Source organism: Zootoca vivipara, chromosome 14, assembly GCF_965207765.1.
Source record: "Zootoca vivipara chromosome 14, rZooViv2.hap1.1, whole genome shotgun sequence".
Lineage (NCBI taxonomy): Eukaryota > Metazoa > Chordata > Lepidosauria > Squamata > Lacertidae > Zootoca > Zootoca vivipara.
The window spans coordinates 44786152-44802377 of NC_142597.1; the positions used below are offsets into that span (position 1 = coordinate 44786152).

Below are 16226 nucleotides of genomic sequence, written 5' to 3' on the forward strand. Positions count from 1 at the left end.
AGTGCCCTGCTTGTGATCTTCCTTCCGCTTGCTTTGTGGGGAAAAGACTGTGGCTCCAGTCCTTTGTGGCACTTACTAGATTGGGCTGGGTATGTGTCCCGTCCCCCCTGAAAACTCTGGAGAGAACTACTGCTGCCAGTCAGTGCAAACGATACTAACCTAGGCAGGGCAATGGTGCTAGTGCAGGGAGGTTTCTGTGTTGGCCTGGAGGATTCCCTGGCTTGGGTCAGAAGTCCTTATCTTGCAGAATGGCCTGTTGAGGAAGTGAACAATAGAGAAAAACATTAGAGGGGGGGGTCTGTTTCCTGCAGAGGGTAAATGCAGAATTTTGCTCCTTGCTCTGCCTTGCTATCATCCTTATATGTGGGTAAGACACACCCTCCATCCACATCTCCCCGCTCTGCAAAGAATAATCTAAATAAGTTGTTTTTAATATTGTGTTTTATTTTATTTATTCCGTACAATATATGCACTGTTTGATTGTAAAAGCAGCAACAACCCTCAAAGCAGTTAACAGTGAAGATACCGGTAACACAGTAAAACGATCAAGGGAGTGAATTAACCACAATAATTTTAGACTTATTTTAGACTTTAGTAAGAGCTGTTCGGCAGTGGAATTTGCTACCAAGGAGTGTGGTGGAGTTTCCTTCTTTGGAGGTCTTTAATCAGAGGCTTGACAGGCATATGTCAAGAATGATTTGATGGTGTTTCCTGCTTGGCAGGGGGTTGGACTGGATGGCCCTTGTGGTCTCTTCCAACTCTTGTGATTCTATGACTTTGGAAAAGTTAAAAGAACAACAGAGCAAAACTCACACCAGCTATCTAAGCATCTGGCTAGGCTTGCCAAACAAAACTGTTTTTTAGCAGGAGCCGAAATGGGTTTATAGCTTCGGAGGCTGCTTGGTGTCAATTGGCAGGGAGTTCCAAAGTGCAGGTACTGCCACCCTAAAATACTGAGCTCTTGCAAATGTTGCAACATGCTATGGGACTTTACATACATGCCTAATTTTATTTGTATTACACCTTCTTTCCACATTTCAAGCCATGCGCAAGGCAGCTATAACTATACATAACTGCAACATCGCAAGCGTAGTCATGAACAATAAACAAAACATCGAGAAATACTCAACCAAACGGAACGGTTTCCACATAAATCACAAGATCTGAAATACAGATACACAAAAACCAACAGCAAAAACACCCCACCCCATTAAAACCCTCCCCCTAACAACACCGCAGCCTAAAAATCTCTTCAGCAGCCTCCGCTATTACGGTAGTTTCTCTGGTGGTGGTGGGGAGGAAATAAGAAATTAAACCAGGGGTCAGCAAACTTTTTCAGCAGGGGGCCGGTCCACTGTCCCTCAGACCTTGTGGGGGGCCGGACTATATTTGGAAAAAAATATATGAATGAATTCCTATGCCCCACAAATAACCCAGAGATGCATTTTAAATAAAAGGACATATTCTACTCATGTAAAAACACACTGATTCCTTGGGCCTTAGTTTGCCTACCCATGAATTAAACTTAAGGTTGCAGATGCTGGGGTGGCCCTAGCGTCCGGAAAGCTTCAATTTTATTTATTATTTCTCAAAATCTATATACCACTTGGTTATTAAAAAAACCCCAAACCTCAATGTGGTTATGAAAAGTATAAAGCAAAATATAATTATGAGTAAGAACCATTAAAAAATAATTAAACCAGCAATGAACAATAAATTGAAATAAAATACCAGTATTCTAGATATCTGGACTGACTTGTCAAAACAAAAAATGTCTTTCGCAGGCACTGAAAAAAATACAGTGAAGGAGCCTGTCTGATATCAAGAGGCAGGGAGTTCCAAAGTGCAGATGTGGCCTCTGATTGCTGGGTGTGACTCTGCTGGAGATTCCCAATGTAGATGGGCTAGACCTGATATTGGGCCTTCCGCTGTTCGTTCTTTCCTATTTCTCCCCTTTGTCCTTTCCTTTTGTTTAGAATGATCACAAACTTGGGGGACGCTTTAAAAATACATTCTTCCGTGGTTTTGCGAGGCTTGTCCCAAGGGTGGGTAAAACCTGTGGGACTCCAAATCCCATCAGACCTAGTAGCTGGGAGTCGGGGATGATGGGAGTTGTATTCCAGCAATATCTAGAGGGCCGCAACTCCCCTGCCCCAGCTTATGGGGTGTTTATCCGTCTTGTTCCCGTGTGCCTGAGAGTCAGTGATTCCTAGTGGTCACCGGAGCACCCCAGTTCCTTGTCTTGGATTTTGTGGGGCGATATTGCTCTGAACCCGGGGTGGGGGGGGAGGCTCCTTTCCGATGCAGCCGGGGGGGGGCACCAAGGATTGGAGATCTAGCTCCCCTTCCCACCTCCAGCCTCGGTTTCCTTGGCGGCAGGAGGAAGAGGGATGCCGCTGGCAGGGAAGGCTCTCCTGACGCATGACAAGCTGTTCCTCGGTGCCAAAGGCTCCCGGAGGCACAGAATGCAGACATCTGCCAAGTCAACTCTCTCTTCACTGCCATCTGTGCTGGATGAGGCCCCCCCCACATCCTTCAAGACTTGGGAATGGGAGGCTGGGAGGAATGGCTGGAGAGATCCTCGCCAGTGCTTCTGGTTGGCGCTGGGGACCCCGAATTGAGAAGGAGGGGCATGAAAATCCTGCCTGAAACCCCAGAGAGCTGCTGCCAGTCAGTGTAGACCAGGCATCCCCACACTGCGGCCCTCCAGATGTTTTGGCCTACAGCTCCCATGATCCCTAGCTAAGAGGACCAGTGGTCAGGGATGGTGGGAATTGTAGTCCAAAACATCTGGAGGGCCGAAGTTTGGGGGTGCCTGGTGTAGACAGTACCGACCTAGAAGGACAACCATTGGTCCAAAACCTACCGAAGCAGTGTGTGATAAAATAAGAATAAAGTGCACATGATTACAAAGTCGGGTCAACAAAAAGCGATAAAACAATTTCTATGCAGCTGTACAGTTGAATAAAAGAATCCTAATGTGTTGGCAGTGGATATAATGGAACAGTGAGTTTGCCTATGGAACTTGCTGCCACAAGGTAGATGGTGAGAAGTCCCTGGGTTAGATGACTTTAAAAAAGATCGGATATCATTACCTACTGAGGCCTGTTAGTCTCTATGGCCGTATAGAGTCTTATCACCTGATATACCGTACTTGGTGAGCCTCTGGGTATATTGGGTGAGCACAGAATTGTGGAGTTGAAAGCAGCTCTTACTATCAGAGAGTTCTCCCTAATGTTTAGCCGCAAGACCCTGCAGGCATCTTGTCCTTGGCTGTCCACTGTCTGAAACACAACACTGGGTTTGGCGGTCATCTGATTTAGCATGGCATTTTTCGGTATCCTATGAGGCTGAGTCTGGCTGACAGATGGCAAAGTTGATAGGTGAATTGGATGCTGCCCTGGGCTCCTTTGGAAGGAAGGGGGCGTAAACTAAATTCATAAATTATTATTATTATTATTATTATTATTAAGAATGATGCTTCTGCTTACACACATGCCCTATGTGCTGCAGACTCCAGGATCCCAGAGCGGATGGTACCACTACTTGGGGGTGGGATTCCCTAGGGCAGGCATGCCCAAACTTCGGCCCTCCAGATTTTTTGGACTACAATTCCCATCTTCCCCGACTACTGGTCCTGTTAGCTAGGGATCATGGGAGTTGTAGGCCAAAACATCTGGAGGGCCGCAGTTTGGGGATGCCTGCCCTGGGGGGGGAACTGAGAGGCAGGGGGGGCACCAATGCCAATGCTAATCAGACTTTCAAAAGTTGGTTTCCCTGGCTCGAGCTCACCAATTTTGTTGAATTAATCAACCACAAAGTTTTAACTTTGAACAAATGTGCGATTAATTGTTTCATTGTGTTATGATCTTCCTTCGTGGGCCATGCAAATAATGCTTTTTCGTGGGGTAGGGGGCACTGCCGATGTGTTTATGGAATGGGGGGGGTGTCCCCTCAAATAAATTGGGAACCACTGAACCAGATCCTGCCTTGTTTTGTCAGCCGGGGCTGGAGACTGCTGTCCGTTCTTTCCATTCTCCGCAATCCAAACTTCGCAGGTCAGCCATAAACTTCCCCCCAGGCCAGGAGAGGAAGGAAATGTCGGGAGGGGCTCTCCATCTGCAAGCCCTGGGCATATCCTGCCTTGAGTTGGGCTGTGGTGTCAGGCTTGTTTTCAAGTTAGGGGCTGGGACTGCCTCCCCCCCCCAAGTCTGTCGACACCTATCTTGCCTTCTCTTCTACACAACCCCATGAAATCACAGTTTGGTGGTGGGGAAAGGGACCCAGGAGTCCTGCGGCCCGCCCACTTTTCCAGGCCTCATTTCCTAGCTGGGGGCGGGGCGGGGTTGGCTCTGTTTTAAGTTCCTCCCCTTTGTGGGTCTTAGGAGCTCCTTAGCAGTTGCCCATCTATGTACCTCAGTGTTGTCCACACTGGCCGGCAGCGGCTCTCCAGCATTTCAGGCAGAGGGCGTTCGCAGCCCTGTCTGGGGATGGCAGGGGCTGAAGCCGGGAACTTCTACATGCCACGCAGGAGCTCTGGGGCTGAGCTACAGCTTATCCTCTAAAAATAAAACCAGGTTCTAGTCTTCACGGTTCTGACTGAAGGGTTGGTATAAATAGGGACTTGTGCAGGCCATTGGGCTATCTTGCTTGCTACTGCCTGCACTGACTGGCAGCAATGGCTTCCGGGTTTGAGGCAAGGGATCTTTCCCGGCCTCGGGGACGGGCATGGCAGAGTTGGAAAAGGTGCAGGAAAGGGCGACCCAAATGATCCAGGGGGTGGAGTGACTCCCCAGGGAGGAAAGTTGGGTCTTTTTCATTTACAGGAAAACTAAGAAGTGGCAAGAGAGGAGTTAATCAAATTATGCAAGGCAAGGAGAGAGGCGGGAGAGAAAAGCTTTTCATTCCCACTCATAATGCTAGAACTGGTGGACACCCAGCGAAGCTGAAGGCTGGAAGATTCAGGGCAGACCAAGAAAGAGTTGAACTGTGGAACTCCCTCCCACAGGAAGCAATGATGGCAACCAACCTGGATGGCTTTAAGAGGACTGGGCAAATTGGAGGAGGAGGAGGAGGAGGAGGAGGAGGAGGAGGAGGAGGAAGAGGAGAGGGCTATCGCTGGCTGCTAGCCAGGAGGGTCATAACCTGCCTCCATAGTTGGAGGCAGCCATGCGTCTGAATGCCAGTTCCTGGAAAACTCAGGAGGGGGAAGTTGCTCTTGTGCTTGGATCCTGCTTGCTGGTTTGCCATTGTGGCATCTGTTTGGCCCCTGTGAGAACAGGAGGCTGGGCTAGGTGGGCCCTCTTTTGCCTGATCCAGTGGGCTCTTCTGGTGAATGCCCGGGATCAGACCTGCGATCTTCTAAAGGCAGAGCAGGTGCTCTCCCACTGAAGCACAGCCTGCTTCCCCAAGCCATTCCTCACCAGCAACTCATCCTAGCATTTCAGGGGGGTCGGGCAAGATGACCGCTTGGGTCCCTCTCAACCTGACAGTTCTTTGGGAACCAACTCCAGGTGCGGCAGGAATAGGCAGCAGCAGGCTGCTCACAGTTGATTCGGGGTTTTTTTAGGACGAGCCTCTGCGCTCCCAGCTGTCTCCCACGCCCTGTTTCTGGCGGAGATTTGCATCCCACAGGCCTCTCCGAGACATGATTGAACAAGGCCAGGCGGAAGCTGCGGCCTGCGAACGATTTGGGAGCCGCCGCTTTGCTCTGAAGCCACTGTACCCACATGAAGCATGCCCCCCCCCCGTTCGCCCAAAGAGGGAACAGTTGTTGCCAGCTGTGGCCGCCCATCCAAGGAAGCTGGGGAACTCTGAAGCAAAGGCTGGGTGTTTGTTGTGAACAATGGAAGTGACACAGAGTTGGGTGAGGAATAGGAGGCGGACATGGAGCAGCCGCTTGGCAGGCAGAAGGACACAGGGTAGGGCGCGGAAGGGCTCCCTGCCCGAAACTGCTGCCAGCCTGTGTAGACAGTACTGAGCTGGATGGACCAAGAGTCCGATCTTGGTAGAAGGCAGCTTCCTATGTTCCTGTTTCAACCCTTTATTCAAAACCATGAGGACCAGCATCTTAGCAGTCAGGTTTTTGGGAACCACCTGGTTTTAAAGAAAGGGCTCCTAATAGTTCTGTGCTGTTTTTACTCTCCAAATTTTTGTTATTTAATTTTTGTTTATTAAATTTGTATACCTCCTTATATCTGCAGGTCTCAGGGCAGATACAGCATACAATCACAAAATACATAATGAAAATGAAAACAACCCTTTAACGCCCCCCCCCCCCAGCACATTTTAAAAGGGCACATTGCATGTCAACCAGCCCAAGGCATGGTTGAAGAAGAACATTTTTGTCTCGCGCCTAAAGATATATAAAATGATTTTTTTATCGTTTTGATTCTGTCAGAGCTGAATTACCTTTCAACGATTAGCTTTTTAGCTGTTTTGTGTTTTCTCTGAGTTGCTTTTAATTTGTTGCAAGCCACGTCGAGTCTTGGTCTGGGAAAAAGGCAGGATATAAATATATTCAATGCTTTTTTCCCTTCAAAAATAACCATGTTTAGGGGTACTCTCATTTTCCTACGCCTATTGAAATGCTGCCTCTCAATCAGGCCAAACTTAGATTCACAAAATGTTTAGGGGTATGCGTCCCTTACGGGAGGCTGTGGTACTTTTAGGGGACTTGGAGTGTGGCCTGTTGGCCACGGCAGGGTCAAAGCTGGGTGAGGGAGCCGGCGGGGTTGTGGGCGGGTGGGCTGTCTCTCCCTGTATGCCTCCTTTGCTGGTTGACCTTTCCATCCTGCTTGCTTCTCTGTTCTGGAAAAGAGAATCGAGAAGAAAAGGCCCTCTTGTCAGGGCGGCACAGCTCCCCTCCCTTGCAGACCCACAGCGGGGAGGTGGCGATCGAACCAATTTTTCAGCCGTGTGAAGTACAAGAGGGCGCAGGTTTGATCCCTGGCCCGTCCTGGTTGAAAGGACCTCCGTTCATGGGGAACAAAAGAATGAAGGATCTTAGAAATTGCAGATATTCCAACCCCTGCAGCGCTGGAATTTGCAACTGTCCCATATGGGGATCGAACCTGCAACTTTGCTGTTATCAGCACCACGCTCTAACCAGCTGAGCTATCCAGGGAGTGTATCGTAGAATCGTAGTAGCATTGGAAGGGACCCTGAGCGTCATCTTGACCAAGCCCCTGGTGAATAGGCATTCCTCTGTGGCAACCGTAACCTAGGTTAAAAGTGCCATTTGGTGGTTAGCTTATATATCTGGGTTTCTAACACGCGGCTCAATGTCAGAAGTGAGGTTACAGGGAACCAGGCAGAAAGCCTTCTTGGTGGTGGCTCCCACCCTGTGGAATAAACAGCTATATAGTGGAACCTCGGTTTTTGAGCGTCTCGGAACCTGGACGCCGAAAACCCAGAAGTACAGTGGTACTTCTACTTACGAATAACTCTACTTACAAATGTTTCTACTTACGAATAGAGCTCCGTCTGCCATCTTGGATGCGGTTTAGATAGGATTTTTTCTACTTACGAATTTTTAGATAGGGTTGCTTCTACTTACGAATTTTTGTCCCAATGCATTCCTATGGGATTCGACTTACAAATTTTTTCGACTTACAAATGTGCATTCGGAACGCATTAAATTCGTAAGTAGAGGTACCACTGTAATTGCTTCTGTTTTCAAATGCGCCTCACAATTTTTGCCATTGAAATTGCCGACAGCCCTTTTGCGCCTCGGTCGTCGAATGTTTTGGAAGTCAAACGGGGGTCTTCCGGTACAGAGGTTCGACTGTACGACTTTTAGAAGACATCTGAAGGCAGCTGTGTTTAGGGAAGCTGCTAATGTTTGATGTTTTATTGTGTTTACATATCTGTTGGAAGCCACCCAGAATGGCTGGGGCAACCCACTCAGATGGGCAGAGTACAAATAAAATTATTATTATTATTTATTATTTAGACTCTTGATTTAACAGCCTTCCGAGATGGGGAGGAGAGGCCCCTGTATAGATGGAGGCATTGCTTCTGTCTGGGGTGCCCCTCTGAGCCAGACTGACTGGGGCCTCTCTGTTTAGGGTGGCCCTTTGTGCCCTCAGTCTCTGGAGGAACGGGGGACCTCCTCTAGGTATTGGGTCAGGGTGGCATCTTCTGAAGCGGCCCTGTTTGGCAGCTGGCGTGAGTCTTCTCTGGGTCCAAGGCAGGGTGCCGGCCATCTCTCCGCCCCCACCCAGCAAACAGCCTTCCCCGGTTTCAAACGGCCTTTTGTGCCAGAGGAACAAAAGGTCCCCAGTGATTTGGTGGCAAGGGGGGAGGGGGAATCCAGGGACTGGGCCTCCCGGCAAGGGGGAGGCGAGTGACGTCTCAGAGCCTCGGGGCAGCGCCCAGGGACCGGCGTCCCCTCCCAGGGGCGTCACAGTGGCAAAGGCAGCAGAGGCCGCACTTAGAAATCTTAGCAAAGAGGATTCCAGGGCGTTCAACAGTTGTGATTCCTGCCCTCCAGGGGGACTCTAAGGATCCCTTCAAGCTTGGCAATTCTGTGATTTAGCCGCACCTTGTTAATTGTTTGTTTGTTTGTTTTTTCAAACAAAACTAGTTTTGAAATAATTGTAAATAGTTGGTTTTTTTAACTGATTAAATCAAAGAATTGTAGACTTGGAAGGGACTCCGAGGATCATCTAGTCCCGTTGTTCCCAACATGGGGCACACGCCCCACAGGGGGGCAATTTGATTTTTAGGGGGGCGGCAATTCGAGAATGAGTTAGACCAGAGGTCAGCAAACTTTTTCAGCAGGGGGCCGGTCCACTGTCCCTCAGACCTTGTGGGGGGCCGGACTATATTTTGAAAAAAAATATGAACGAATTCCTATGCCCTACAAATAACCCAGAGATGCATTTTAAATAAAAGAACGGATTCTACTCATGTAAAAACACCAGGCAGGCCCCACAAATAACCCAGAGATGCATTTTAAATAAAAGAACGCATTCTACTCATGTAAAAACACCAGGCAGGCCCCACAAATAACCCAGAGATGCATTTTAAATAAAAGGACACATTCTACTCATATAAAACCATGCTGATTCCCGGACCGTCCGCGGGCCGGATTGAGAAGGCGATTGGGCCGCATCCGGCCCCCGGGCCTTAGTTTGGGCACCCCTGAGTTAGACCAAGTTAATGGCCTTTTAGGCTTCCTCCATGTGAATAAGAGTTCATTTTCTGAATAATAAGAATTCTATGTCACACGGGGGGGGGGAGCGGAATCAGGATTTTAGAGATGCTTAGGTGGGGCATGGCCGAAAAAAGGTTGGGAACCACTGATCTACTCCAAGCCCCTGCTGGTGTCTTCTTCTTGTTTTTTTGTAAACAGGTTTATTATAAATCTTGCGAAATAAATGATCTGAAAACTCCTTTTTCCCTCTCTTGTTTCTCCAATGCACCCCCCCCAAAACCCCCAAAACCTGATCAATGATACCGTGGGGGTCATTGAGCACAACCTCTTCACGTGCTCAGAAGTGCTCTCTCCATTGTCTCTTCGTACTCTTGGTGGTGCAGAATTGGGCCTTGGGTACATTGAGACAGAGGAAAATGCTTTCTACTGAATCAGGCTATTGGCCCACCTGGCCTGATCTTGTTTATACCATGCCTTTAGGATTTCGGGCAGGGAGTGTCTAGAGACCCTAGGCATCGAATCCAACAGAAATATTAAAATACACTAATTTCTAAAAGATTAAAAGCTTCTCTAAACAGGGCTGCCTTCAGATGTCCTCTCAACGTCTGGTAATTATTTTTCTTTTTGACATCTGGTGGGAGGGCGTTCCACAGGGCGGGTGCCACTACCGAGAAGGCCCTCTGCCTGGTTCCCTGTAACTTGGCTTCTTGCAGCGAGGGAACCGCCAGAAGGCCCTCGGCGCTGGACCTCAGTGTCCGGGCAGAATGATGGGGGTGGAGATGCTCCTTCAGGTCTACTGGACTGAGGCCGTTTAGGGCTTTAAAAGTCAGCACCAACACTTTGAATTGTGCTCGGAAACGTACTGGGAGCCAATGTAGATCTCTTAGTACTGGTGTTATGTCAGGCATCCCCAAACTTCGGCCCTCCAGATGTTTTGGACTACAATTCCCATCTTCCCCAACCACTGGTCCTGTTAGCTAGGGATCATGGGAGTTGTAGGCCAAAACATCTGGAGGGCCGAAGTTTGGGGATGCCTGTGTTATGTGTTCTCGGCGGCTGCTCCCAGTCACCAGTCTAGCTGCCGCATTCTGGATTAATTGTAGTTTCCGGGTCACCTTCAAAGGTAGCCCCACATAGAGCGCATTGCAGTAGTCCAAGCGAGAGATAACTAGAGCATGCACCACTTTGGCGAGACAGTCTGCAGGCAGGTAGGGTCTCAGCCTGCGTACCAAATGGAGCTGATAAACAGCTGCCCTGGATACAGAATTGACCTGCGCCTCCATGGACAGCTGTGAGTCCAAAATGAGAGTCTTCTGGGTGCTTCTGAAGGAGATGGCAGTGTTCTTGGGCTGAGGAACACGTAAGCAAATTCTGCAATCCTCCTGAATTGGGGTGGGGAGTGGAGGGTTGGCGCTGCAAATTTCGGTGCATCCCCGGGGAGCACAGGGTGGGGGTGCCAAGCTTGGAATAGCTACTTGCGTGGGAGCCTCTCTTTTGGTTTTTAGTTTTATTTGCACATAGGCAAAGGGAGGTGTGAAGATTGCACAGTGTTTTAACCATGAAGTCTGGTAGCTGTGCGGTGCAGAAGGAAATCGGCGGTGGTGGTGGAGGGGGCATAGTTAGAACAGGGTGACTGTTGCAGCCTCGCTTCTTCCTCTCTCCTCACCCGCTCCCTGCCTCCAAGATTGTTCCTCTGATGCTTTATCTCACCAAGACGCCCATTCTGCCCCACTTTTGGGAGCCACATTGGGCGTCTCAGAAAGATGAAGGTGCCATTTGGTGCCTAGTTTATATATCTTGAGTTTCTTAAATTGCTCGCTGCTGGAAGTGAAGTTACAGGGAACCAGAGGGCCTTCTTGGTAGTGGCACCCCGCTGTGGAACGCCCTCCCATCCGACGTCAAACAGATAAAGAACTATATAAGTTTCAGAAGACATCTGAAGGCAGCCCTGTGTTGGGAAATTGTTAATGTTTGAGGTTTAATTGTGTTTTTAAATCTGTTGGCAACCCAGTCAGATGGGCGGGGTCCAAATATAATAATACAGTGGAACCTCAGTTGCCGAATGCTTCAGAAGATGAACAATTCGGAACCTGAACGCCCACAACCCGGAAATGAATGATTCCGTTTTCGAACACGCCTCAAAGGTCGAATAATAATAATAATAATTTATTTATTTATACCCTGCCCATCTGGCCGGGTTCCCCCAGCCACTCTGGGCGGCTTCCAACAAAACATTAAAATACAAAAATCAAACATTAAAAGCGTCCCTAAACAGGACTGCCTTGAGATGCCTTCTAAAGGTCTGGTAATTGTTATTCTCTTTGACCTCTGGTGGGAGGACATTCCACAGGGCGGGTGCCACTACCGTGAAGGCCCTCTGCCTGGTTCCCTGTAACTTGGCTTCTCGTAGCGAGGGAACCGCCAGAAGGCCCTCGGCGCTGGACTGGACCTCAGTGTCCAGGCAGAACGATGGGGGAGGAGACGCTCCTTCAGGTATACTGGACCGAGGCCGTTTAGGGCTTTAAAAGTCAACACCAACACTTTGAATTGTGCTCGGAAACGTACTGGGAGCCAATGTAGAGCTTTCAAGACCGGTGTTATGTGGTTTCGGCGGCCGCTCCCAGTCACCAATCTAGCTGCCGCATTCTGGATTAGTTGTAGTTTCCGGGTCACCTTCAAAGGTAGCCCCACGTAGAGCACATTGCAGTAGTCCAAGCGAGAGATAAGTAGAGCATGCACCACTCTGGCGAGACAGTCCGCGGGCAGGTAGGGACTCAGCCTGCGTACCAGATGGAGCTGGCTTCCATCTGGTCAAATGGCTTCCGAGGTGTGTTTCTCCATTTTTTAAAAGGAATTTCCGGTCTTCCGGAACAGATTACATTTGACAACCAAGGTTCCACTGTAACAACAACAACAAGTATTTAACAGCCTCCCTAATTTATATATCTGAGTTTCTAACATTGCTCTTATGATGTCATTATGTCCTTAAATCACCTGAGGATGCTTTTAAAGCAGAGGTCCGTAAGGTTTACCTCGCCTGAGCTGGTTCACTCCAGCGGAGATCCCTCTGTGGGGTGATTTCTGGCATTTTGCGTCTGCGCAGGCGCAATTTCCGGCCTCTGCGCATGTGCAGACATGATTTCTGGCACCGCGGAAGTGAGTCCCCCTCCATGTTGTGCCGGTTTAGCGCAGTGCGCAGGGACTTGTCGAGCAGGTGGATCGGTTCGTGGCGGTTCGTGGACCCGTTAAACGACCTCTGTGGGCCGCTTGTGGCCCATGGGCCTTAGGTTGCCGACCCCTGTTTTAAAGTGTCAAGGCCTAAAACACACTCGATTTCTCTCTTTGTCACCTTGCTGGAAGGGGAAGAGTTGTCTCGATGTTTCTAGGGCGGCCTTTCGGGTTTCCTTAGCAACCAGGCAGGAGAGACAAGGTGTGTCTCTTCTGCATCAATAGATTTTTGATGGGTGCTCTCCCACCTCCTAGCTTTCCAGTGAAGATGGGAGGGGAATTCCCTGGAATAAGGTTTGCTGCGGAGGGGGCAGAATCTGCATTTCCAGATCTTGGGGGGGGGGAGGAAGGGCCCCCTCCCACAGCCAGTGGCCAAATGGAGGAGTGTGGAGTGTGGATGCCATCAGGGGCTGTGGACTTGAGCCCAGACTTAGCCCCAGAATGTGTGGGACGAGGAGACTGTCCTCTGAGCATGTACAAAGGGGATTTTTTTTGGGGGGAGGAGCATGCTACATGAAAATGTTAATGTTTCGTATGATAATTGTTCTTCTTTATGGCACAGTGCATTTTTTTTGTAAATTTCCAACGAAACATCAGGCTAAACTATGCCATAGGAAAGAGGAATAAAAATACAAGATTTCTTAAAAAATGAAGTTTAAAAAAAGAACGACTAGTGTAAAATGTATTCCATTGTGGGATGCACAGTTCATATTTATATAAAATGTATCAAGTGTTCAAAAACATTGCCAGATAAAATCATATTTAGTAGTCTTATTTGTATGTATAGTGTAGGGTGGTATATTTATGCTTTCAAACGCAAAACAAGTTACCTTTTAAGTAACTAAGTGATGGCTAATAATAATAATAATAATAATTACAGAAAAGCTTCTCCTCTCCCTGCTCCCCAAGCTGAGAGTTAGAGGCAAGTCAGAAGTCCAGAGGCCCCCAAACCTATTTAAAAAATAAAATTTAAATGTGCTGCCTTTGCATCTGATGCCATCTTGGTTTTACTGGATGATTTAGTTATTTTTAATGATCTGACAATATGAGGATGCCTTTGTAGGTGTGAAGAGGCAGCTGTAGCTGTTTTTAATTATAAATAATTCCAAAGCGTTGGCTGCACTGCAGCGATAACTCATCAGAAGCATCACCACCCCCATTTCTGCTTCCCGATATTGTTCGTGTTATTCATTTACAGCTTGCCTTTTTTCAGAAAAGCGCATGAGCCGTCTTCACATGAAATCAGGGTAACACAAGGCACCCACGTCCCCCTCCTGTAGCTCAGGGGTTTAGAGTACTTGCTAGGCATGTAGAAGGTCCCTGGCTCAGTCCTTGACATTTCCAGGTAGGGCTGGGAGAGACTCCCTGCCTGAAACCCTGGAGAGCTGCTGCTGCCAATCAGTGTAGACAGTACTAAGCTAGATGGGCTCAGTGGCTTGGCTTCGTATAAAGCAGCTCCCTGTGTTCGTTCTCCAAAAACACATTTCCATTTTCTTTTCGTGAATATACTTTTAAATTTCGTTTTATAATGTATATAAAACAGAACCGAAGTTAAGAGCTGAAAGTTAAAAGATGAAAAAACAAGAAGCTATAAAATAGGCACGGAGAATTGAGTCCAATTGCACGTGGGTTAAAATAACAAAGTCCAAGTAAAGAATATTAGTGTCATCTGATTATCAGCTCCGGTACAAGGTTGGGACGAGGGTTTTCTTGAAAATGTTGGCTCTGTTGTACATGTAATAAAGGAATACCAAATCATTTTTAAAGGGCCTGTTCCTTGTCAAAATCCCAAATTATGCGTAGTTTTCTCCATTCTAGCTCTATTCCAGAGTGATTGGTACCAAGCGTCCAGAGTGAGATTTTGGACCATTTCCCATTGAGTTGCAAATAACTATTAGAGCTGCCAAGATCATATAGAAGACCAATTCTTTTGGCACTATATCTACATTGGCACCATCAGAAACATTAATTTTGGACAACAAACCATGGTTTCTTTAGTAACATGTATCGTTTCCATCAAAATTAAGCTCCAGGAATCTTGCGTTGACTTACATTGAGACGTTTCCGAGCACAATTCAAAGTGTTGGTGCTGACCTTTAAAGCCCTAAACAGCCCCGGTCCAGTAGACCTGAAGGAGCGTCTCCAGCCCCATCGTTCAGCCCGGACACTGAGGTCCAGTGCCGAGGGCCTTCTGGTGGTTCTCTCGCTGCGAGAAGCCAAGTTGCAGGGAACCAGGTAGAGGGCCTTCTCGGTGGTGGCGCCTGCCCTGTGGAACGCCCTCTCACCAGATGTCAAAGAGAAAAACAACTACTAGACTTTTAGAAGACATCTGAAGGCAGCCCTGTTTAGGGAAGCTTTTAATGTTTAATAGATTATTGTATTTTCATATTTTGTTGGAAGCCGCCCAGAGTGGCTGGTGAAACCCAGCCAGATGGGCGGGGTATAAATAATAAATTATTATACATTCCCATCCTAAATGTGCCGAGTTCATCGCAGCAACCATCTCCAGCAATTAGGTGATATGGAAGAAAGCGTTTCTGACATTTGCAATTTCAAGGCGTTTTCCCTAAGAAAACCGGAAACAGGCATTAAGGGTCGCGATTTCCAAACTTTGAAGCTTGTGTTTTCTCTCCCTCCAGACCCTGGCTGGGCGTCAATCAATCGCGGAGTGCTGGTCTGCGACGAATGTTGCAGCGTCCATCGCAGCCTGGGGCGCCATATATCCATTGTCAAGCACCTTCGCCACAGCCCTTGGTCTGCCACCTTGTTGCAGGTGGGTGGGGGGCACCTTTTGGGATGGGGGCGGAGGGACAGTGGCACCCCCAGAAGGGTGGCACAAAGCTGATTTTGAAGCGTAGTCTGCTGTTACCGTATTGGCCCGCATATAAGCTGCACCCGCATATAAGCCGCACCTTTAAAATTTGGCGGCTTGGGGGAGGTTTGGGAACGGCGGGAAGGCTGGGCACCATTGCCCCAGGCTCCTGGTTTGCTTCTGGGGGGGGGGGCAGGGAGCCATGTCACTTTTGCCGGAAGCATAACGTTGTGAATATAAGCCACACTTTAACTTTTCACGATCGGAATTTGGAAAAAAGGTGCAGCTTATATTTGGGCCAATACAGTATTATTATTATTATTATTACAATATAAATTACAATATAAAAAAGACAAAATATTCCATAATCCAGATGGAGAAATGGAGAAATTTACCAGAAGAATAAGAAATCAAGATAGCAAACTTTCTATAAAAGAAATGGAAAGGTTTTATTGAATATTTACAGATAAATTGTAAACACATTAAAAATGTTGGCTGGGAAGTTGTAATAACATGCCGTTTCATTAGCGTATACATTTAAAGAAGATGAATAAATGAACAAATTAAGTTAATTTGGATATGCAGAAGATGTTAAAAATAAATTTAAGGAACCGCAGAAAGTGGGGGGAGGAAGTCAAGTTTTGAAATGTCAAAATGATTGTAAAATCAGTGAAATGTATAAATCTGAGAAGTATAAATGAAAATTAAAAAAGAAGACAAAAGTAAGAACCAAAACAAAGCACTATAGCCCTCCCACAACACATTTAAAAGGGTATCGGATGTCCCTCAGCCAAAGGCCTGGTTAAAGAGGAATTGTAATCTCCTTGGGGGCAGGGGGCTGTCTCTTCCATCTCTCTTTCCAGCACACCAAAATGCAATTAAAAAAAAAATTATTAAGAAGATCCCCAGTGAAGGAAGGTTGCAGTGTTCAAATTAGAAAGAAGGCAAATGAGAGGCGATGTGAAAGAAGTTTATAAACATATATATGGCATAATTGGTTGTCCATGTGCTGGAACTCATAGACCT

General features: G+C 47.7%; 1 protein-coding gene across 4 annotated transcripts in view; it reads left to right on the top strand.

Annotated features, from left to right (window-relative positions):
* The window catches only part of GIT1 (GIT ArfGAP 1), a 48511-nt gene that overhangs the window by 4029 nt on the left and 28256 nt on the right, over positions 1–16226 (top strand). For all 4 annotated transcript variants that reach the window (XM_088657913.1, XM_035139350.3, XM_088657914.1 and 1 more), the window contains exon 2: positions 15028–15161. In XM_088657913.1, the coding sequence (XP_088514039.1) occupies positions 15028–15161 (134 nt within the window). The remainder of the gene's footprint in view (positions 1–15027; positions 15162–16226) is intronic.